The 26,296-nt window shown below is 34.4% G+C and overlaps 1 protein-coding gene across 1 annotated transcript in view; it reads right to left on the bottom strand.

Moving 5' to 3' along the window:
- LOC142981029 (uncharacterized) overlaps window positions 1-26,015 on the bottom strand; it is a 45,063-nt gene extending 19,048 nt beyond the window's left edge. Inside the window, exon 1 of the mRNA XM_076126683.1 lies at window positions 25,567-26,015. Coding sequence (XP_075982798.1) covers window positions 25,567-25,605 — 39 coding nt within the window. The 5' untranslated portion in view covers window positions 25,606-26,015. The remainder of the gene's footprint in view (window positions 1-25,566) is intronic.
- Between the last annotated feature and the right edge of the window lie 281 nt (window positions 26,016-26,296).

The raw sequence follows: 26,296 nt of genomic DNA, 5'->3' as shown, positions 1-26,296 counted from the left end.
TTAAATCAATTTCAATTTAATTGTGTTCTGTGAATTAATTTTCATTTAAATAATATTCCTGTTTTTATTTATATCGACAGGGTTGAAAATTCAATTGTTTTTTTTTAACAAATAATGTACTTTGCAGAAGAACACAAGCTATAATTTTCAAACCTTTGACAGAAAAAAACTTATCCTAGATGGAATAAAGTGCGTATTGTAAGCACCCTTATGCACTATAGGTTAACCGGGAGCGCTTAGCCGCCGGATATCAGTTCACTGGCAAATTAAACTTTAACCGTGCGCCTAACCGCTCCATTAACCGTTTGTGCGTAAAGGGGCTTCTCTACTGTATTTATTCTTAACACAAATTGCACAAAAACCCTTCATCTAAACCCTTCTTAGATGATATCAATATCTGATTAAACCACGGTAGAGACCGGTCTCAATAATTTATCTCCGTCCACCCTCATACACCCACGGAACTACTGCATTTGGTAACGGCAAGTGTCAATGAGGCCATATTACCTAGATATTATAGTAACTATTTGTATAGGTAATATTGTTTGTTAATTGTGGTTGATTTAAGTGCTGTCTTAATATGGTTGTCTTAATCGGGATGTAATTGTGATGTCGAGTTGTGATTGATCTTCATGTATGTATATGTTTAACTTATTAGAAGATTATTATCGTTTGTAAAGGTTTATTTATCATATTATGTATCTAGAGGTAGTATCGTTTGGTTAAATTTAGATTAATCTCGAACATTTTTTTCATTTTACATAACAGTTTTAGACACTGCTTAATTTACTTTTAAATTATTTCAGTATACTGTTATCTCCCATACTCGAAAGTGTACTAAATTTTATTGTTTCTTACGTAAAAGTAAAGAGTAGTGTATCCTTTGTTGTAGATTTATAAGTTGAACAGTTCCGTTCGTAATATTTTTTGTTTATTGAGTTATTTACTAGTTGCTAGAGACCAAACCAAATCTATTCGTGTCTTTCTGTTACCTCAAGAAAGTAACTTTGGACCATGTTAACAAATATCCAATACTACATTAGGTTAGAGACTAAAAGTAAAGATTAAATACATTAATTTGGTCGGAATGTTTCACCCAATTTCGCGTGGGCGAAATTCCCACTGTATCGAGTTTTAATTGATTAACGATATCGAATATAAATCGATGCAATGATCTTGTAACAGTTAAGAGTAATTAAATAATATAGTGTGGTGTCTTAAGAGTTCAGAACAAAGAAAGGCATGACGTAATTACTTTGTAGCGTCGTAAATTGATGAATAATCTCTGGAGATACTTGACGGTTGAAATATTGACACTAAATACCTTAGACTGCATTAATTTTACAATCACTTGAATTTACAGGGTGTTTGAAAGTCTTAGAAACTAGACACTTAGGATTACACCATCGATTTTCACGTATTTACACAAAGTATTGCAATACATATGAAAATGTTTTACCAAAACTAAAAAAATCCTGTATTAAAGAAGTCCTACGTTTGGACAATAATCTGCGTATCACCCTTTAAAACAATTTTGCTTTTTAATATAGATGAAATATCTACACATTTAATTGTCTACTTCGTAGTGTTACGATGCTCTCACTAGCGATTTCATTGACAATATCATCAGACAACATTGACGTCAATTTATCATTAAACTTGTGTGAATCAATAAACCTTCATTAAATTACGTATCTGAAATGTCAAAAGGGCGTGAATCGTATTTGAACTCGCGACCTATCACGGTCAAGGCCGCCACCTCACCCTCACTTAACACCGTAGACCCATAACTATAAAATATTACCAGCTCTACGTCACAACTGAAAGCAAAGAAAAATATTTCAGGGAATTTATGTTCCCATTTATTTTGAATGAAATAGTGCTAAAATTAGTTTTATGGGCCGTTGTTAAATATAGCCTTGTGAGTCAGTAGGTCGGATGTAGTTAGCGTGCGAAATGGGTATAGAACCTGTGGCATGTTGTGTGACTGGTAGTCGGTCAAACTTACCTATTCGGGGTTTGGTCAGAAAAATGTAGGATGTAACTTTAAAAATTCTACGACGCGTGACGCACTCCTTTTGAATCCATATTTTATATTGTAAATATGTAAATATTTTGTTTTTTTTTTAATTATTTCTAGTTTAGTTTAGTTGTTAAAAGTTATTTATAGTTAAGTTTTATTCTAATAAATTTCTGTACATTTTAAATATTACGAAAGAGAAAACTTTAGGCTTATATTTTGCAGGGTTTTTCAATTAATCATAGAAAAATTTCATTGTTGTAAAATTTTTCAAGTTGCAAACCATTTGTGTTTTTTTTTCTCGCCTCTTTGTATGTAGTCAACACTAATGGAATTTATAATGGTCTCTACACCTGACCCTATAAAAATAAAAAGTTTACACCAAAATTTTTCACTGTTAAAACTCCGCGCGAAGATTATTTATAAGCATATACAAAGTTAAAATACTTCTTACTACATATGAATATAAATAATACAATATGTCAAGGTTCAAGGTGACTTTTCTATAGAATATTAGAATACGAGTGACATTTTATGTAGGCTTTCTATTTGCGAATTACCCCACCTGAATACTTTTCTATTCCATGAAATATTGCCGGTATTATATGTTTAGACTATTCATATTATATTTATTACGTGTTATCGTTTTTTTCCTGTGAATTCTTTCCGCGTAGTCTGGTGTCAATATATCGACAGAAAAAAGTACTTAAGAATATTATACTTAAAGGATTACTTTTATAGATTCAATTTAAGAGGGCGAATCTTAAATGTCCTTCTGGCCGACATTTAGCTACGGCGGCCAGTTTCAAACCAGCCAACTGTGTAGGACTTGTTTAAAGTGTCCAAGTGTACAATACACATAGGTGCACTACCGGCAATCTCTGAGAAATACTGAACAGACAAGTCAGAAAATACTTTAGGCCCGACCTAGGATTCGAACCCGAGCCATGTGTGCGGCAGTCGCATGCACTACCGAGTGCGCCAGAGGCAACTTAACTGTCAATGGTCCAGGTTCCCAATCGCGTTGATACTGAAAATAATACAATGGAGAATGTTACCTAATTTTGATTTTTGGCACTCCATATTCTCGTTTTTTTTTTTTTTTTTTTTTTTATCTAGCCTGTTTCTGTGTCCCACTGCTGAGCAAAGGCCTCTCCCCTGAACTTCCAGACCCCTCGGTCGCTTGCTACTTCCGGCCAATCTTCCAGGAACGCGTCTATGTCGTCCCGCCATCTCCGTAACGCTAAACTGAACTCTTCACTACGCTCCAAAACGCGTATTACCGATGTGGGCAATCAAACCGCCAGGCTAAAGTGGAATTGGGCCGGACATGTTTACCGGATGCACCCTGAGAGATGGGCTAATATAGCCACGAAGTGGGTGCCACAAGATGGTCGGCGGCAACGGGGAAGGCCCAAACGGAGATATTCTCGTTTAAAAATAAAAAATACTGGTGAAAGAATTACTTCGATACGTCAATTAGTTTTCGATTTATAAGTAAAACAAGTTGTAACCGCACGACGCTAGCTCTCGGTGACGATGTGACGTCACTCTACACTTGCTCAGTCTGGCTCACACAGTCCGTTTACGGTCGCGCGCTCAATGCGTTGAAATTATTCCTAAATACTTTTAAAAATGTCCAATTCAAATACTAGGAAATCATATGTTGTGCCTAAATGTAATTAAATTTTATGTAGGTAAGTACATAAGGAATAATAAATAACTTCATCTTATAATGAAACAATTTCTAACCGGATTGATCGCGAGTTTATTGATTTTACTGTGGCAGGAGAAATGTAAAATCAATAAGTACGCGGTTATTTCGGTTAAAAATTGTTTCATTATAATATGCAGTGATCGTAAATATCTAACATATAAGTACCTAATATGTATAATATACTAGAAGCGGCCCGCGACTTCGTCCGCATGGAAACCCTTCCCGCGTAAATCCCGATCCTTCGGAACTCCGGGATAAAAAGTAGTCTATGTGTTATTCTGGGTCTTCAGCTACCTATACATATATCAAATTTCATCGTAATCGGTTCAGTCAAATTTGCGTGAAAGAGTAACAAACATCCGTACATACTTACATACATACATACGTATATACATATACAAACATACGTACATACATACATATGTACGTACGTACACACATACGTACGTACATACATACATACGTACGTACGTACATAATACGTACATACATACATACATACATACATATGTACATACATACAAACATAAGTACATACCTACGTACAGACGATGACATACATACATATGTACATTCTCACAAACTTTCACATTTATAATATTAAGTAGGATTCTGGAGGCAACAAAACCTCAATTTGTTTCACAAAATAATTCGCAACCATTATTCCATTTATTTTAGGTAGTTTATCCGATTGCCCTTTTTCAAATCCTTTATCCATTTTATTAACCGAATAGTATTTACTATTATTATAAGTTATTTTATACATAAGCGGACGAAAACACAACAAAATACTACGCAAGCTATACTAAGACTACCAAAATACTAAGCGGGACGCGGCCCGCGCGGCGCGGCAATGTAGTATGACGTCACAGCCGCTCACGCGGCTGCTAGCGGGACTCGATATTTTTCGAAACTTTGAATGCTTATAAAATCAAAACTATTCGGTATTTTTGACTGAAATAAAAACTAGTTTATATGTATACATACAGGCTATACTGTGTCAAAATTTAAAGCGATTTGGCATACCTAGTAACATTCTCCATTCGAAGACTCAGGACCCGATATACGTTTTTTTAAACATCATCTCTTAAGGTGAAATAGGGGATGTAACTTTGTACACGAGTCCAATAATTAAAATTTTCATACCTACACAGAACTTTATAATTAGAATTTCATGGTATTTGACTATGTTTGTGCTCTGGCTGTTCCTGTACACGTGATCTTGTTTGCACACTGCTCTTTACCTCATTCAATTAGAAGGAAAATGACGTATTCACGTTTATTTATAGTTCAATTATAACTATATTGTTAATATTAACTTACACAACATTAGTAAGGAAGGTAGTCAAACTATTATATCCCTATGTATATTATTTAACCGTGTTTATTATTCCTAATTAAATTATGTAATTTTAATAGGAGTTCTGATTTTTCCAATTATTCATTATCCTATAAACCAGACTTATTTGTCTTTGGATAGAAAATAAAAGCGCATGACTGCATTTATAACTTGCCAGTTAATCGGCTATCAAAAAATGCATTTTATAAATATCACTAGCTGACCCGCGCAACTTCGCTTGCGTCACGTAAGAGAGATTGGGTCAAAATTTTCCCCGTTTTTGTAACATTTTTTACTGGTACTCTGCTCCTTTTGGTCGTAGCGTGATGATATATAGCCTATAACCTTCCTCGATAAATGGTCTATCTAACACTGAAAGAATTTTTCAAATCGGATCAGTAGTTCCTGAGATTAGCGCGTTCAAACAAACAAACAAACAAACAATCAAACAAACAAACTCTTCAGCTTTATTATATTATATATTTGTATATTAGTATTAGTATAGATAAATAGTAATTCATAAAATAAAATCTGATGGGTTTTAAAAGTAATGGGACAAACATGATAATGACTGATACGCTGGTTGTAAAGATTTCGAACGATGTGAAAACAAAAAGCGTTGAAAGATCTTTAGCAAGATGGTCTCTTAAACTTGGTCAGAAAGACCTCGACGCGAGAGACTCCATAGCGATGATAGGCATCGATTGGAGAAGGTAGAAAAATATTTACAAAATATTAGGTCGGGGAAAAAGTCTTTTCGCATTATAGTATACAGGGTGTGGCGTAAATAATGGATAATCCTTTACCAGCGGATGGGCGACAACCCAACTGATCTAAATAACAAAATTTACCTCTGGCACAAGTATCATAGTTTTTGAGATTTTGGCCATTTTGTGAGTTTTTTAAAAAAGCGATTTAAGCTCGTTGTTTTTAATGCTGTGATCACAATTTAAGGCTTTTTTTAAATCCGTTTTTTGCAAATAAATCCTGGATAGATGTGCTATTGAATCTACAATCTTGTTTTGTTATTATTACTTGTTTTTTATTTAAATTATGCATTCAAAGTTGAATTTTATAATCTTTCACAAAATTTGTGCAACTTTGAGCACTTGTGGTGAAAAAAAAATGTATGGTGGCTTTACTGCCCACGCCGTAAATAATTTCTAAATTTTATTAGAATTCTAAATTGGTACAACATGCAGCATTAATACCGATTATTGTCAAAATATTACAAAAAACTTAAATTATTAACACTTGTGCCGGTCGACTAATTTATTTTTTTCACGCTAAGCGCGTTCTAGATTCAATAGCACATCTATTCAGGATTTAATTGCAAAACACGGATTTAAAAAAAATCTTAATTTGTGATCACAGCACCAAAAAGTACGAGCGTAAATCGCTTTCTTAAACACACATAATGGCCAAAATTTTTTGCATTTAAATCCTAAATTAATGTGCTATTGAACCTAATATCTTGTTTTGTTATTACTACTTATCTTTTATTTAAACTATGCATTCAAAGTTAAATTTTATAATTTTTCAACACTTTTGTTCAACTTTGAGCACTTGTGTGCAGTGTTGAAAAAAAAAAGAAATATAAAACATAAATACTGTTCAAATAATAAAGATAATTAGAAATCTAAAGAAAACTACTCTGTTGACAAAAAAATCATTTTTCATCAAATTGTAATACATTATTTTGAAATAGACTTGGTAGAAGCAGCACAGTTCCAAGCTTTTTTATCATCTAAATAATCTTTAATTGTGTAATAACCCTATAAACATGAATATTTGAAAGCAAACTTAGCTTAAACGCGCTGATAAAATAAAATTAGTCGACCGGCAAAAGTGTTAATAATTTAAGTTCGTTGTAATATTTTGACAATAATCGGTATTAATGCTGCATGTTGTACCAATTTAGAATTCTAATAAAATTTAGAAATTATTTATGGCGTGGGCAGTAAAGCCACCATACATTTTTTTTTCACCACAAATGCTCAAAGTTGCACAAATTTTGTGAAAGATTATAAAATTCAACTTTGAATGCATAATTTAAATAAAAAACAAGTAATAATAACAAAACAAGATTGTAGATTCAATAGGACATCTATCCAGGATTTATTTGCAAAAAACGGATTTAAAAAAAGCCTTAAATTGTGATCACAGCATTAAAAAGAACGAGCTTAAATCGCTTTTTTAAAAAACTCACAAAATGGCCAAAATCTCAAAAACTATGATACTTGTGCCAGAGGTAAATTTTGTTATTTAGATCAGTTGGGTTGTCGCCCATCCGCTGGTAAAGGATTATCCATTATTTACGCCACACCCTGTATATTATGAACTTGTTATAAAATCTCTTTGACTTCAAGAATCACAAATGAGTACACGGTTCATTAGGTTTCTTTCAGCGAGCTTGTGAGGTACCTAAATATCGAGCTTTTTTGTGTAGACAAAAGATTTTATTACAAGTTCATACATACTATAATGCGAAAAGACTTTTTGCCCGATCTAATATGATGGAACAAAAACGGTTTCAATGTACATTACTAATATACTTGCAGTTCTTTGTAAAGGAGCCCTGTTTAACATTGCAATGGCAATGGAATGCCGGTACGACATACTATCGATCTGTTCATACTTATGTATGTATCGTGTAAAGAGGAAAACAAAGGGGCGTGTTCGCAGTAATTAGGTTAGCTATGATAATAGCCGGGCTCGGCTCACCTGCGGGCATATCAACTGAATCATTCTATTAAGTAATGGTTTTTATTGTATTTGTTGCTTACGTATTAATATTATTTATGGTAAGGATGTAGGTTAGGATGTAATGAAACAAAATGCAAGTATTTTGAGTTTTCTGATGTGTTCTGTATTCGACATTAACAAAAAAGTTATTTTTCAAGATTTTTGTGTAACTCGTCACTACGGGGAAAAATAGAAAAGAGAAATGATCTTATCTTCTTAATAAAATTGTTTGTTTGGACAGAATATGTTTGATACTGACAAATATGTTCTCGGCTAGTGTTATGATAGACAAACATATTTTAATTTATCATGAAGTGAAAAAAAAAATCTAGTTGGTATGGTTTCCAAAGGATAAAAACACAAAGATTTTTATTTATTTTAAGCAAAAATACAATAATAATAAGGAAATCAAGATTGCCTTAACTCAAACAAAAAATCGGAAAAGAATATTACCTATGAACCTAACAATTATCCTCTATTAACCCTAGAAGACTGGAGTGATTGTGACACAAAGAAAAATTACAAAAACCAAAACTACGAAATCAAATCAACTACACAATCTACAACCAGAACATTAAATTAAACTGTCAGATAAGGTATGATCAGGTATGACACAACAGCACATGTCACAGTGGACGCACAGACAAATCGTTTGTGACTATAGACATGGCGACATTTGCAATTATAGCGCCACGGTGACTGACTGTATGCGAATGTTTAAATAAATTATGACTTGTTGAGTACATTTTTCAAGTTGCAAACAATTTGTGTCGTTTTCTCGCCGTCTCTATGTATAAAAGTCTAGTGGATTTTATAATGAACCAATATACCTGATCCTTTAACTTTGAGATAAATAGTTTTCACCAACATTTTTAACTGTTAAAACTCCATGCGACAATTATTTATAGCACATACAAAATTAAAATACTTCAAAAAGTGAATATGAATAGTACAATATGCCAAGTCTCAAGGTGGTTTTTCAATGGAATATTAGAATACGAGTGACATTTTATGTAGGCTGTGGACGAACAGACAAATCGTTTGTGACTATAGACATGGCGACATTTGCAATTATAGCGCCACGGTGACTGACTGTACGCGAATGTTTAACTAAATTATGACTTGTGTTTCCTTTAGTTAAATGAAATAGAATGATAGGATTACTGGTATTTTTGTTCATAATTGAATCGAAGAAATAAGCAGGGGCATAAATATCAACCAGTCTTGTATGACAAGATGTATGGATGTGAATGTAGCAATTGAAGGGGCGTTCTATGGCCTCTGCTCACCCCTTTAGGAAGAAAACGTGTTTTTATATATGTATTTACAATTCGATTCAAAATAGTTAGTATGTCGTAAGCAAGTTACAATTTTTGATCATTGTTTTACTATTTCATTAACAATTTTGCTATGGCTTCTCCAATTATGATATAATGATGGAAAGATCGGTCACTCGTAGGTAGGGAAGCATAATAAATTATATTGTTATTGTATATTGTCAGTCTACCTATCTGAAATTTGTTACAATAGCACTCATATTTAAACACATACCTACAAATTTTTAACCTACATATGTAAAATATAATTCATTTTAAAGTACTAACATAAATTTTCCTATATGACTTGAGTCAACATTCTCAATAACAAACATACATAAAAATCACGCATTTTTCCCATAGTAGCAAACAGAAATAACAATAACAACAAGCAATTTAATCTATTCCAAAACGAACAGCCTCACAATATTAACAAACAACAGTAACTCAGTGTTGGAACATTACAAATGAATTAGTAGCATTAAAACAAGCACATTGCACTATTAATAGCGACACTAATCATGTTGTGTGTCTGTATGATTGTGTGGAAGGAGCAACGATCGCTTGATAGAACAACGGAAGCTGTAGAGACGATTGTGAATTTGATCGGAGGAAGAAAGGCGTAAGATGAGTAGGAGTTTGAATCTTTTACGCTTTTGTGTTACTTGAAGTGTTTCAAGATATATTATCCTGTCAAACTGTAGCAGACTAAATGCGTGAGTATGCATTTTAATTAGTAGATACTGGCAGAAGTTTCGTAGATTTTAATCGTACTGAAGATAAGAATAGAAATATAATAAACTTTATTTATTGAAAGAGACAATTTATGAATTAAACAAATCTCTTCTTTAACTTATTCGTCATCGTCAATAGATAGAAAGCTATGTTATTTATGATTATTCCTAGTATAAGGAACTTATTATCTCGGCAAATTGCTGAAAGAACACCAGAAACAAACAAATGGGATAGTAAACGGATTGAGACCAACAGATCTATATTTTATCACCAAAAAATCAACTACATAGACCAGATCCTTAGGTTCTTTGTTCTACAAAGTCAAGTGTCCATTACTGCACATTCTTCAATTAGTCAGTGGGAGCTGTGTGAGTGGCCACCGAAGTACTGCTCACTGCATAATACACATTAAATAGTGTACGGTATAGTTACTATAGTCTCACAACTTAGTAGAGAGTCTTGATATGCATTATATATGTAAATCATATAAAACTAGCCGATCCGGCAAACGTTGTTTTGTCATTAAAAAAAAAAAGTGTCACTTAGGGGCATGAAAACATAATATGCTCACAAAATTTCATGAGAATCGGTCAAGCCGTTTCGGAGGAGTATGGCAACGAAAACTGTCACGCGAGAATTTTATATATTAGATATCAATATAATATTAAACTCTTTCGTGAATGAGTGACTGACTGACTGACGGAAAACGCACAGCCGAAACTACTGACCGCAAAAAGTAAAAATTTGGTATGAAGCTCCCTTAGGAAATGCTGAGTGAAGATCTTCTAGAGCACTGAGAAATGATTTTTGGAAATTCCTGCACGAAGGGGGTGAAACAAGGTCTTTGTATCAAACAGACCACCGTCTCCATAAACTTGTTGATTAGTGATGTTTTAAATTCTGATTTCAGTACACTATCGCCAGCAGCGAGACATGCATAAAAGGTTCTCTTATATGTTGTTAGATTATACTGCAAGTACTAAGAAATACGCGTGCGTTCAAACTTCGAGGAATACACTATGATTAGACTGCTAATTGTGCGGAATAATTATCATATTCATCATGTACGAGTATATACTCATTTCGTTTTATTTATTGTGATTTTAGTACAGATACGTAGAGATGACTCTGTCTTATAGTAGGAGAAATAGTTTATTTTTGATGTATACGTGATTTATCAAGATGATCTCAACGATTATATTAGCTTTTAAAGATTAAAAATCAAATCCACAAACAGTCGTTTTGGATCGAAATTCTAAGGATTTCTTTCTCAAAAAATGTGTACATCAAATTATGGTTAGGTTGTTTCCTTAGTTATAGTTAAGATCGAAAGTAAAGGGCAAATCAGTATGCGTATCACGTATCTCAATTGATAATAATAATTAGCGACCGTTAAATTGTTGGTTACTATTCAGTACATTGCTGTTTTGACGTAACATGTTAATCACTATAATCTAAGGGAGAACATAAGGTACAGCATTGTGGCTTACATATAGTTATTACAACTGAGACACGTGAAAAATCCTTTACGTCAATATATTGAACCAAACAATACATATGCTGTTATTATTTATAGAACTCAAAAGCATAAGATAGGCTATCGATTCAAGTCAATTTTATAAATAATCTCCTAGTTAGTACAATTAATTCAGCATCTAAACAACTTAACAAACCAAAAACAGTCCACAATGCCAAAGATAAAGGACAAAATGAGTTACAGTTTTGGTTCAAAGTGTGTGGGACGTTCGCAAATCTTGTATCTTATACCGATATCCGATCTTGGCATTATTATATTACACCCACTGCTCTTGTGAAATAAGCGAGGACATTTTAGGACACGGGAGTACATTTTTGGCGTCGCCAATTCAAAATGGCAGGTTATAAAAGTCTGTTTATTTAAATTACTGTATGATTTATGAGGATATGAGCTGAATTAACGAGAGTATCTAATGTCTATGTTGATATGTAGTTTAAGAGTCTTTGTTACTAAGGCCAATGTTAAAATATATAATTTTGATGTTAACACCTAATTTACGGCCCACAACTAGATGGGAAACTGCGATGCAAAAAGATATGAGTGAGTGTGAGGTTTCCGAAGAAGATTTCCAGGACAGAGCGCAGTGGAGGAGAAAGATCAGAAAGGCTGACGCCACTACCATATGGGATTCATAACATGGGAGAGAGAGAGAGAGAGACAGTTTTCACCTTATTTGCCAAAAGACAAAACAACTAGACCAGGGACTAGTGAGCTTGACACATTTGTTTTATATGAGAATCGAAGCCACAATACTCTTGAGCAATGTATAGCGAACATGTAGACCATATTAAACCCTAGAAAATCTGTCCAAAACCTCAAAATTTAGTCTTGAAGAAAAAGAATTGACAGTGGAAAACTCTATCCTTGACCAATAATATAATTTATGCAAAGTTCAAGTTTCTTGAGTTTATGCCAATTTTCGTTGCGGACTTCCGTGATTTTAAGAGGCTTAACTTGGCAGCTGAATAACGTCTCTCGAGGAGTTTCAAGTAAGGTTAGGTTTTAAAGTTGCGTTGTACTGTATTATATACATATATATATATATTTGTTATGCACTAACTAAGGTAATGTGTGAGCGCTTCTATATCGGACGGTTAACTTGCAAGCCATCATTTGACGTAAGAGCTACATCTTCACTATATAAGTGCGCGATAGCTAAGCGGTTTACGAAGAAATTCTATTAGATTACCTGGAATAGACGAAGCTATAAAAGTACTCCTATTTATTGCATTTCCTCAACTGCAAAAAGCCACTATGCTGTACATTGTTTTCTCCCTAAGATTATAGCGATTAACATGTTACATGAAAGCAGCAATGTACTGAACAGTGGCCGTTAATTTGATGTACACTAGCTGTTAACTGAAATACGTGATAGTGGTTGCAAAATTTTTATTACATTGTGTTAAAGCATTCTAACTTTTTAATTTCCCCATGGATTGTATAATTAATATTGTATGGTTTCAGCGTGTGTTGTGACGTCACAATCGCATGTCGTTCAAAGATAGGTTTGTAGGCTATCTATACCATCTGTCGTTCAATCGATAGAGGGCGCCACTCGCCCACGCACGGTGTTAGGTAATTAGAAGTAATCGCTTGGCGGATTTTGTACTGGCGCCGCATTCTTTAGCTGTGACAGTCTAGGGCCAAGTGAGTTTAATTAACAAGTATTAAACAAAAATAATTGGATACACTTGAGGTTACTACTTGAGTAAATTTAGGTAAACGGTAGGTCGATTCTCTGCCACTATCGACACCAGCAACAACTGGCTAGCTATCGAGAAATTTTGTTTGAAAAACAATTTGAGCTGTACATTTTAAATGACAAACTTTCGATAATCGTCAGTACTGAGTAATCGCGGTACTGAGCTCGAAGTGTGGCTTGTTCTAAATGTATAATCAGGGCAGATGAAGTAGCGTAATTTTTCAGTTCACTATAGTCAAAAGTCACCGCTCATTTGGCATTTAACCTGACCTCATGTTAAATAGCCAATATGAGTAGAAAAGCACTAAAGTAGATGACTATATCGAGGAAGAGGTTTAAAAAGCGGAGTGTATACACATGGATACAGCTTGCTTGAGGCGATAGACGAGAACGGTTTTTTTATTCATTTTGTTTTTTGTATGTTTGCAATTAAACGAGTAAACAAACAGTTTGTTGCATCTTATTTTGGGTGATATCGACCTTGTGACAAAATATCGAATTGCAAAACGATGACCAATAAAACAAAGATGAACTTTTTATATGCCCTTCATAGCATAACACAAAAATTCAATGAACGAAAACAATATTACGTAGTTGATTAACTTAATCTCGCTTTTCCATTGACGTTTTTACCAGAAAGAAACACGGTGTCACACGAAGGCTATATTTAATTGCCTTGATCGATATTCTACTTACTGACTTCTTTGAAATGGTTTCTATACCTATTTCAAACAGATCTTAAAGGTATGCCATCCCTAACCTCACTCTTAGATAGAATCTAAGACCATGAGCCATGGCCACAGTAGAAGAATTAATAACTTAACAAACTTTAAGTTTTCCTTTATTGTTAAAGACAACTCCCGCACTAAGAATTGCTCTTGTGTCGCGAGGACTTTTACAAACATACAAACAATGGACACAAAGTAGAACCAGACCCGAAACAACTAGTTGGGGATCGTACAAAATTTGTTACGTGTGGGAATTGAACTCACAAACTCCCAACGCAATGGAAGCGGCCACGCAGTGATAGTCTTCACCATAGTCAGTCAGTCAGTCATAGCATGAGCCTTTACCAACAAAAATGTAAATACAAACAGCCGTAAATAATTTGTCCTATATCAAAGACGTTACAAAATGCATTTAGAAAGTTGTATCGTTTAACCGCATGTCTCATAAGTTTATCTACTAGGTAGGTACATGTGTGTGTTATGTTAAACGAATGCCTGACTTTAAACACGGTCTTATGTTTGAAGCAACAATTATGGTAATGTTATAAAATATTTTAAGTTTTTAAGAAGGTTGTATTTAATGTTAATAAATTTTTGATTTGTAGATCTAAGTAGTAGAGCTCATTTTACCGCTTATGTATAAGTTTTGGATATTCTACCCGACAAAGAATACTTTGATGTATGAAAATCACAGTCCAATTATATCAGCTAACCAATATTTAGTTCAAAATAATAAAATCGGTATTTGTAAAGGTAATAGTAGAATCAAAGTTACTTATTACAGTAAAACTACTTGCAGGGTTGTAAAGTTCAAGTGTTAACAAAATACTAATAGGCACTAAAACTATGTATTTAGGCACTTTTTTAAAACAAAACGATCATCACGAATTAAGTAGCAAGTGACTCTCTTTTTACTTTACAACCCCAGAAAACTTAATGAATACATGACTTAAACTAGTCTTCAAATAATAATATAATTCACTCAAAATACTCATTTGCAAATTTTCACACCGACCCGTTACATAGATAATCTTCATTTCCCAACATAGACAAAGTTCACTGACCCCTAAAGACATTCCTTCACATATCTCTTGATCCTTAGATGTAGAGATTAATCTCTTATCTCGTCCCTTTGGCCTGATAACGGGATCCTTTTGTTTGTACATGCACTGAGTTGAGCTTTAAGAGATTATAGTGATAAGTGCTCTGAGGACAGGATTTTGATTTATATGGAGTTTTGAAGATAATTATATACCGATAAATCCCTATCAGATTATCTGCTAAATGTAGGTGTTATCTTCGTTACCTTCTAACAATCCCAAGTAAAGCAGGGTCGACACAAACAGAGTTTGGTTCTTAAAAAACATGCAGACAAAAAATTTGCTGTTTTTCCAAACTGTCGCCTGCTTGATGTTAAATTATAATCTCCTTGGGAATTTTATAGTCGTTCTTAGGTTTTTAGTATATAAGTTACATCGTCCAGACTGGGCTATCATAAGTATTTTATCACGATGCAGCAATCTAATCGTAGAGCCCTTCCTACTTTTTATAGAAAACAGAATTGATAAAGTACAGTGACAAAACCTGGATGATGATTTATGAACTCTGGCTAAATCGAAGTTTAAACAATTCAGAGCCTACCTAACCCATCTTTATCTTTGCTCAAACCTTATTTCGTCGCTAGAGAGCCAATCAATAAAGTGTGCATGAACACTATTAATTAAAACCCTCGCATTCCCAACACAATAATTCAAAAGAAAGTGCCTTAAAATCATTTCCCAGTAACCTGATAAAATAATTAAAATACCAAGCTCAGCTGGACACCAGCCAACATTGGGTGAAAACTTTAACGAATGCACTTGGCCAATACATTACCAGGCTAATGACGAATAACAGTTAACTTTACAGTTATCGTGTTGTAAATATTGACAGTACGATAAAGCACGCGAAATGGGTCATGTATGGCTACGATAGTGGCAGCTGTTTTATTATGTGGGTACTTTTTATGACTATAGTATTACTAAAGCCCTTTGTAGACAAACGGACACCGTCGATTCTCAACGATTTTAGGAAAGATTCATATCTGACGTAACATACATCGCGTATTATCTGTCGCGGACAGTAACAGACAAATGTATAAAAAAACATTCGACCGTTCACACTCAACCGATGATGCATCGGTGCGAAGCCCATAGAAATTAAGTAACGCCCGACGCATCTTCCGTCAGATATGAATATGAACCTTCCCTTAGTCTTCAAACGACTACTGTCATACCATTTCAGTTAGACGAATGTTGGCGACGCAACTCGTGTACGAACCTCAATGCATTTGCGTACAAAGGCCCTTATGTGTATATAAATAGGGTACCCCCTATAATTTACTCAGTGTCATTTTAGTATAGCTGTTAAAGTTGTTATGAAGTACTAAAATAGTGTCATTAAAAGCCTCATAATGGTTTTGAATTTGAAATGTGCGTAAATCAAAATCCAGATAAATAGTCCACAACTACATAAAAAATGCAGAGAAATGCTCTTTTTGTCTTCATTGTTTTAGAGTTAAGGCCTAAGGCCTTTCTTCGAGAAAAGACTCTTGCCCAGCTGTAGGTCAGTAACAGGTTAAGAAAAAACATACTTTTTTGTCATATTAACTTAAAACTGCGTAAAAAATGTTCGAAGTAGGCTCGATAGTTTTCGAGTGATTCCGCGATGGCACGGTTATTATTTAAAAGTAAAAAAAAAAACTTATTCTGCGCAAAAATGACTACGCAGTTTTGGCACCACGATTCATTAGGCGATATTATTTCACGCTCCTTTACTTTGGCATAATAACACAGGTACCGAGATTCATAAACGTGGAACATTGTGCAGATAGATAACTTTATGACAGAGCTTATCTGTCGGCCAATATTGCACGACATGTACACTGGTTATTACTATACTGCAAGTTGTGATAAGCGGTCCTTTTGAATAGGTACGCTATTTAGAGCTATGGAATACCGACCTGATTTCAACATATCCTAATTAGTATCATAATCACAGATAGCCTTATTTTACTTTATGAAACAACAAGGTGGTGCTAAAAAATCGCGTAACCATAGAACACAGAAGACAGCGAGTAGCGACGATGTATCTATGTGCGTAACCTGTGCCAAAATGTCGGACAAATCTTAGCAAAATACACGATTGTATTAATATCAGTGAAATATTAGATGCATCCATACATACAATCACGCCGTTTTCCATAGGTATAGTCAGACACCAGAGAACGCCACTTGGAGCGATCCTTATAACTTCCCTTGCTTCATTCACATCCATATAACTTGTCATGTATCCATTCATATTGTCTGTAGGACCGCTGGTTACGAGTACTACGCACTTTTTATATCAATAGTCAATACTTAATTAATTCACAGACGCATTAACATTTCTAAAATCCAATACTTTCAATCTAGTATTTATTACGTAGCTCAAAAAGCAGGCTTCAAAATCTTCATTACACTAAAAGCGTTACCAAAACCTACTCACATCAAAGCCACATTAGATTGATTCGTAACATTTCATATGCAAGACAATCCATTAGGTGTTTCGATACATTTATCAATACACGATGTAGGGCAGCCGGTCACAGCATTGTTTGTTGTTTAATGATTGTCTCGACACAAACACCTCACTGGGGTAGGAATTGGAAAACTAGGACGGTTATATAATAGCTATTTTAGTTACAGTTTTCCAGACAGCATGTAATTCTATAGGGATTGGATTGTTTTAGATCTAAGAGGTCAGTTATGAATGATGCCTGACTCGATACATTTTTTGTTATGTAAGGCTTTTAAAAAGTATATCGGTCCTAGCTTCTCTTGGTACGAGAGGAAATGCCACTCAGACTAAATGTGTGTTGGAGACTTAATTCTTAAGTAAGGATTGTAAAACTTAGATCCGACTTTATAAGAATCGTAACTGATATTATTCTTATTTAGGAAACGACATACAGTATTTAAGTACCTACTAGGTATATACGGGTCTATTATCTAATTATCTGACCAAATATAACAAATAAAATAAAATTAATTAACAAAGGCATCAAAGAACCTTCTCCATAAAACTTATCTAGCGTGATTAAAACCAGTAATATTCACCACTAGCCGACCCGCGCAACTTCGCTTGCGTCACATAAGAGAGAATGGGTAAATTTTTTCCCCGTTTTTGTAACATTTTTTACTGGTACTCTGCTCCTATTGGTCGTAGCGTAATGATATATAGCCTATAACCTTCCTCGATAAATGGGCTATCTAACACTGAAAGAATTTTTCAAATCGGACCCGTAGTTCCTGAGATTAGCGCGTTCAAACAAACAAACAAACAAACAAACTCTTCAGCTTTATAATATTAGTATAGATGAACCGGCGCCACACCTATTAACAATTTCGGTGTACACTTCACAATGAACGATTCTCGATACCATAAAACACCGCTCGGTTAGTTCTGTACAAGTGAATTGTTCCTCATATTTTATAAGAGCTTTAAACAGGTGTTCTTAAATGTTTTAACGCAGACGTGCTCATAGTTATAGCTAGTCGCACTGACCCGTTGGTAAACGATAAATGAGGTTAAGCAACCTAAGCGTGGACATTGTGTAGATAGATGTAGTTGAAGAAGTAGAAGTGAATCAACTGATCGTCACCGTATTCTAAGGGGCACGTAAAAAGTCGGTCCTGTTTGTTGTCTATTTAAGATAGCGTTAAGCCTCATCAAAGGTCCACGGGCGGTTTTAACAACGTTGACACTAGGTTTACCACTAACCATGCTAAGATTCAATAAATGTGCCTGATATTATAGGAGCTTCATTCTATAAAAGCTTTAAACAGGTGCTATTGAAATGTTTAGTGGCCATTAGCGACATAAAGAAGGGTGTTATACTAAATGGGGCGCCAGAATATCTTGAAAGATAGTAATCTTAATTTTACGAGGCTTCCGGCGACTGGGACCGCAATTAACTCGGACCGCGGTCCCAGTTGACGGATGAATTTAATTTTAATATTTTTCTTCCGGCGACTGGGACCATCCATACATGAATACTGAATATAATAATAATATATCATTCAAGCCAAAAACGGTACAGTCAGACGAAAAATTGTTTAAAGTACTAATTATAAAAAAACTTATAAGGTTCAAATAGAAACACCTGCAAGCGCATGGAGTAAATTCAACAACTTGAATTTATTTCACGCATATGTCATTCGAGCATCAAATTTGAGCACTCGAATCGTTATGAAATGCCACCGATTCCTCATAGTACCTCTGTATATACATAGTATCTGTCAATCACAGGCGCGTGTAGCTGTCATAATAGTCACAATAGGAATAGGAATTTTGTTTTTTTTAGTCCATCTAGTAAACTAGATTGATTTCGTTAGATTAGACTAGGCTGATTTTGTTATATTAATAGGCTATTTATTTACTTGCTGTTAAAAGTTTTCAAGTTATCATGATGTATGTGTTTTTGTTTCTAATACGTTCATTTTAAATACCAAGATCTGCAATCAAAGGAGTTTTTTACAGCAAATGAAATAAATCTTTACTAATATTAGAAAGCTGAAGAGTTTGTTTGTTTGAACGCGCTAATCTCAGGATCTACGGGTGCGGACTGAAAAAATATTTTACTGTTGGATAGCCTATTTATTGAGGAAGGCTTTAAGCTATATAACATCACGTTACGACTAACAGCAGCAGAGTACCAGTAAATTTTTTTACAAAAACGGGAGAACATATTATGCGCGGGTCAGCTAGTAAATGTTTTTGAATTAAACCGAATTCTTATTTTATTACTTCTTTAAACAATTTTTCGTCTGACTGTACTATTTCTGGCTTGAATGATATATTTCAGTATTCATGTATGGATGGTCCCAGTCGCCGGAAGAAAAATATTAAAATTAAATTCATCCGTCAACTGGGACCGCGGTCCGAGTTAATTGCGGTCCCAGTCGCCGGAAGCCTCAATTTTACGACGTAATTATGCGGTGGTACTATTACGGCTTATATTAACAGTTAGTTCAGGTATTTTGATTTGCCATTCTTAGGGGCCATTATAAACCGTCGGGAATGGTCAAATATCAATTTCGCTGTGACTCAAAAACACGATGACTCGTCCTGGTCAATGCTGACTCTACAAGCAACTCTTTGCAAATTAAGTAGCTAAGTCGACTGAGTCATCCGATTTTGAACTAAATAAGATATCACACGAAACAATCGTCCGATGAAAAAAAATTATCTAATAAAAAACTACACTTCTCTCTTGCATGCTATGAATCCCATATGGTAGTGGGGCTAGCCGGACAACCATACGATTCATGATTAATATACTTTCTTCCTTCGTAATAATGATGACAGAAAATATGCACCTTTCTGCAGACAAAACAACATTTAAGTTATTAACTTAAAGAAAGTGTTGTAATTAGTCAGAGAAGAGCAATCAGCAAACAATCTAGCTGCATTACATTATAATTCACATAAATTACCTGCAATAATATAATAACTGAGTATCTTGAAGATTCCTATCATTTCCAGTGATCTTTACTTAATGAAGCATAGCAACGAACTAATAATACTCGTAGGTCAGGGGTGGCGAAAGACTGACGTGTTTAATACCACTGAATTTAGTTTGTGCCCGTGAAATGTTTCGTGATAATAAGCAGTTTAAAATTAGGGTGAAGGGTATGCCATTTTAATTAATTGGGACAGTAGTTTGTTAAATAAAGTTATTAATATATTAGTTACATTATTATACAGAAGTAAATAATAATTTTCTAAATAGTGAGAATAAATATTCTAATTGGGTCTATCTAGTTCTTGAATAACTGATCGTTGATTAGCTGGCTATGGAAAGCTGTAAAAGTAAAATCAAATTTGCTAAAAACCCACAAACAGCTGCAAAATACATATTGAAATTGACTATTTTCTAGCTTAAAACGACGTATGGGGTAAGGAAGTTGCGGACCTTTGCTCAGTAGTGGGACAGAGAAATAAGTTGACAATATAACCAACGGAAAAACTCCTTCTCAGTGACCGTCGCCTTTTGTCACTAGATTTAGAGTTGACTTCGGTCACTAGGTCTTTTGTTCTTAATTCATTTTAGCTCTCCATTTGAGCAGTGATAGCCGAGTGGTATAAGTTGACACCTCCCACGCAAGTGGTCGCAGGTTCGAACCCGAGGCAACACACCAATGACTTTTCGAAGTTGTGTGTATTAGAAATAACTATCACATGCTCCAACGGTGAAGGAAAACATCGTGAGGAAACCTTGCATGCCTAAAATTTGTTTAATACATTTATTGAGGGCATGCAAAGTCCCCAACCCGCACTTGGCCAGCGTGGTGGACTCAAGGCCTAAACCCTCCCTCATTACGGGAGGAGACCCTTGCCCAGCAGTGGGACAGTAATGGGTTAAATTTATTTTATTTATCTCCATTTCAATTCCTAAATGTTTGTTGCCTAGCAGCCCTATCTAAGCCATAATCCGGCCAGCTCGGGACGTGAGAAGTCGCGGTGGGAATGCGGTACAACGGGTTGCAGATACCTTGCAAATTGTTCATTCATACTATATTATAGCTAGCTTAGTACTAGACTGAGTTTGTGATCCTAGATTCAGTGAATTATAGACGGGTTATAGGAGAAGTGGGTGGAAATTATAGTCATGGTGTTTATGCTTTATGTGGTAAATTATATGTTACTAACCAGGGATCATACGATGGCGATAGCAGTGAGTTAATAGGAGTTTACGCATAAATCTTCGCTTTTATGGTTTCTGAGGTTATTTTACTTTAGATATAGGTATGTGATGAATATGATCTAGTGATGAATACAGTGAAGATACAGATAAATTAACAAGAACTTGTTACATAGTTTGTTAGAATTGATCTATGAAGAGAGTGTGCTTATTTTATTAAGCTTATTTTTGCCATTTAACAGTTTACTAAGCCCAGTAAAGAGACAGAGAATGTATATAATATCTGATCAAAGGTTTGACCCTTACCGAAGGAATCACATCCATAGTTTAACGATTCGTCGGCTAAACAACCACTTTAGGGTATCCAGATTTTTAAATAAACTACATATTTTTCTGTAACCGCAACTATTTGGCATTTTATCCCAATTCGAGAACGAAATAATAGCTCTTACTATCAAACAAGAGTCGTAATAACACACTAGAATTATTGACGTTTATTTCAAATAAGCTTTACAAATAGAACTATTATACATTAAAATAACAGCTTCTATTTGAAGTAGATAAAGTCCTGATAACATTACTCTTTGACCTTTTGCTTATATTCGGAGACAGAACCGTTATTGTATGCACAATGCTTGACCCAGTTTATAATTGAAATAATTACCTACTTGAGGTAAAACTGTAAGGACGTTTGTATTTCGCATGCAGTTTTGTTTAAATAAGTATATTTTAATAACAGCGCTCTATATCTGCTGTTAAGACTTTGCGAATCTATGGTAGATCCTTCGGTATTCTGAACATAAGAGACCGTAGAGAGCCATAAAGTCCATAAGGTCTTTGCCAACGTCATAAATTACTTTAAAATATTGTCTAGTTGACTACCAGTTTATTCAGCTGAATTAATAGTAATTACTCTTTATGAAATATAAAAAAACGGATTCTAATATAGAAATAGTGACGACTAGTATCGTATTATTCTGAAGATCAAGTGAGTGCCTCATGTAATGTTTCAGTTTGTAATAATTTTAGCTTTAACAATATTAAAATTATTATTGTACCTTTCGCAAGTAGACGTTGTACAATAACACATGAATTGTATATCATTATGTAGATTGTCTTTCCTTATTCCTGTTTCCTATATGTTATAACACTACTAAAGCAGGCAAGAGAAGGCAGCAATAAAGATTAGTATTTAACGTTCCATTCATACAAACATCACAATTTCAGTGGAAAAAGATTTTAAATGACACTAGTGTATTGTCACTTAAGTCATTCTTCAATTGAAAGTGCGACATCTGTATCCAACACTCGGAATAAAATAAAAAAACAAGCTCAAGTATTTCCTTTACCAATGACGTCATCGTCAAGTGCGAGAGTAATATAAACATTTGCATTCAAGCTGTTCCATTGACTGAGTGTAATAATAATCGTCACTGGTGAGGTCAAGGTTCGCATCCCGGTTGGCGTTCGGCGAACTCGAGCCGTTGCGACACAGATGACGGATAACGAACATTGAAATGTAAATAAAATTGGACTGATTGTGGGATATTCCAGACCCGAAGACAGTGGCATGCGGACAGTAATAAAGTTAGTAAAACAGTAATAAATTCCATAGATTTCTGATCTACAGGTGAGGAATCAGCAAAGGCATTTTGTCCAGAATGAATGAGTGACTAGTGGCTAAGTCCTAAGTCTACTAATTGCTGTTTGGAGACTCCGGTTATATTCACGTTTCTTCAAGATCTGTAAGGCTAGTAAGAAAGACAGATGAACAAACGAAAATCGATGAATATACGAATTCAGTACCGAAGTTTATAATACCATTGTTTTCTTACAGCAGGTGTTTCCTGCTAGCGTTTGATAATAATATAGAGTTAGGAAAATAGAACAATAACGGTATTAAACATCAAACAAAAATGCACAGCACTAATTTACTTGAAACTTCAACATTTTTTTAAGGATCCATAACATGCTAAGATTTATTGTCAACTCAGAATTTTAAGCAAGAACTATGTGGATAATCGATGAATTTTTACGATTTTATAAAGATTACATCTCGTTGTAGTATTTTTTGAAACTATTTTCTGATAGTTTTATATAAGTCGATGATAGTTTTAAATTGAACCACCAACGCATACATAAGTACTCTACATACAAAAACCATTTCCTAGCCAACTATATCAGTCAATACAGATGAAACGATAGCAAATAGAGACCACGTATAGAATATTATTACCTACAAAATGGTCAAGTACCATGATCAATAAGTTCGGCTCCTTTCTTTACTTAGATGGTTATGTCATCATCGGCATCGATGCCTTTTTGACACCAAGGCCACGCGTGATGTGACTAGTTAAAACTATTGGCGACACTTGTCCTAATATAATTTTATAAGGAAGGATGAAGGATTTACCTACTTGCGAAATAGTGACGAACTGGGACAATAAAAGCCGACTTTGCATTCTCTGGATCAGTTTGAATTAGTTTATCAATTAAAATTATGATAGATTAGTCAATATGAGTACCTACCTATATTGTAGTTCCTATCATTCTAAATACTAAGTCAATTTGTCCACCAGTTCAATTTGACAGTTTTGAGATGCCAGATTCAGTTTCCAGACAGTTTTGAGATGTCTCGAAATACCTAAATAATTTTGTTTGCAGAATATTCATTAGCCTTATATTTACTTAACTGTATTCTGATTTTATTTATTTACTTACTCGGTTTCTAAATCTGTCCATCAAATTAGCTAATTGGCCTGTTGTTATATAAAACCATTATAGGTATTATGTGCCGTCACCGCTACTAAATGTAATTTTTCCGAGTAAAAAATGACGATACACATTTATTGTTTGCCAAATTCGAGCGAAATTCGTGAATAAACTAATTCGGTAGCTATAAATATAACCACAGTTATATACAGTATGTTTAGAACTATTGAGTACCTAACGTTTGCTTTACCTGTAGAAGGTGAGACAGTAATCTATACTAATCTATACTAATATTATAAAGCTGAAGAGTTTGTTTGTTTGTTTGAACGCGCTAATCTCAGGAACTACTGGTCCGATTTGAAAAATTCTTTCTGTGTTAGATAGTCCATTTATCGAGGAAGGCTATAGGCTAAATATCATCACGCCACGACCAATAGGATCAGAGTAGCAATAAAAAATGTGACAAAAACGGGAAAAAATTTGACCCATTTTATATTATGTGACGCAAGCGAAGTTGCGCGGGTCAGCTAGTTAATGATAATATGGTACCCGCTACCACCTCTATTTGTTATTCTAATCCTCTATAAGCAGGTATTAAAAACGTCTTTTGTTGTAATCAGCTAAGAACACAAAAGAATACTTCGAACCTTCTTCCCTTTTTCAAGTTGGTTAAAACTAAGACAAAAATAAAGCACGATTTGAAGACTTCCTCCGATATTTTAAGTAGGAAAAAATATTGCGAAGGCCTATCATCGCATTTCTTAATCTGTGGTTCCGGTGACCGTTAAAAAAAACGTTGCTTGTTGATTCATCGTCCGCGAGACGCTATTGGTCCATTTGATTTATTTTTATACTCATTATAAGTGCTAACGTTTTTTGTTATTAAATAGGCCTGTTGTTAGATGAACAAGCAAGCTTATTTACTCAATATAATTTTGAGGAAATTTATTATTTTGTTCTATATTAACTTTGCTATTGAAACATTCATGAGGAAAAATATGATTATCTATTCGGAGCTGTTTATGTCAAGTGCCTATGTGTTTCTAACAATTGTTTAAAGTATATAAAACTCTCCAATGATTTCATTCTTATAGTCGTGGTAAATAAATAATAGCTGTATAGGTTACTAACAAGAAACTGATAACAAACTTGCATAAATAACAGATTTATTACTATGATAAATATAACAATTTCTGCGAAAATTTTGACAGAGATATATCAGTTGATAAGATTAGAATGTTGTATTTTAAGAAACATGTTAAATATATAAATAGTAAAGTATTTCCACTTACTTGCATTTGCAACAGTCGGGATCCATTACTCTTCTCCATTTTCAAAGTTTACGTTCACACAAAACTACTTAACTGGAAGACAACTAAAATTTATACAAACTAGAACAGTCCTCTGTGGTCAGTTATCTTATTAAATCGATATAAAAATACAAAATACTACACCAGATTTTTGTACATAAACACCATTCACAAAATTTTACACAAAAATGACAGTAACATTAAATCTGTCATTCAAAATCAACCTTCCCGCGCGATTTATAATTAGAATGCAAATCAGAGATAATTAGTTTATATTTTTTAATAAGCGGCGCGTTCTCAATTTCAAAAAAAATGTTTATCGACGAAACAAGTCAGCGGTCGCCAAGCGACTCAGCTGTTATGAAGGACCGAAGCGAATTAGCGAGAGATGGCGGGACGGGGAGCGAGCAGCCTGCATGACTACACGCTGAGTAATCGACTGGCTGCACCTACACGCCCTGTGAACCGACAACAATACATTTGCGGTTAAAACAACTTATTCAATCGTTTTAATAGCGTAATAGAGAACATAATCGATTAACACCGATATTTCATCGTGAAAAAAGTTTGTTTTGACTACCAATAGACAGCGATTGTTTACGTTTGGAGCAAAGGAAAATGTTTTTTACAGCCCGCGGGTAGGGGTTTGTCGAGGTGAATACATTTTGAGGTCGTATTTAAATGGTAGTGTTGAAGAAATTCGCGAAGTCGC

The sequence above is a fragment of the Anticarsia gemmatalis genome, chromosome 19 (assembly GCF_050436995.1).
Source record: "Anticarsia gemmatalis isolate Benzon Research Colony breed Stoneville strain chromosome 19, ilAntGemm2 primary, whole genome shotgun sequence".
Taxonomy (NCBI): domain Eukaryota; kingdom Metazoa; phylum Arthropoda; class Insecta; order Lepidoptera; family Erebidae; genus Anticarsia; species Anticarsia gemmatalis.
This window is presented reverse-complemented; position numbering and strand designations above follow the sequence as displayed.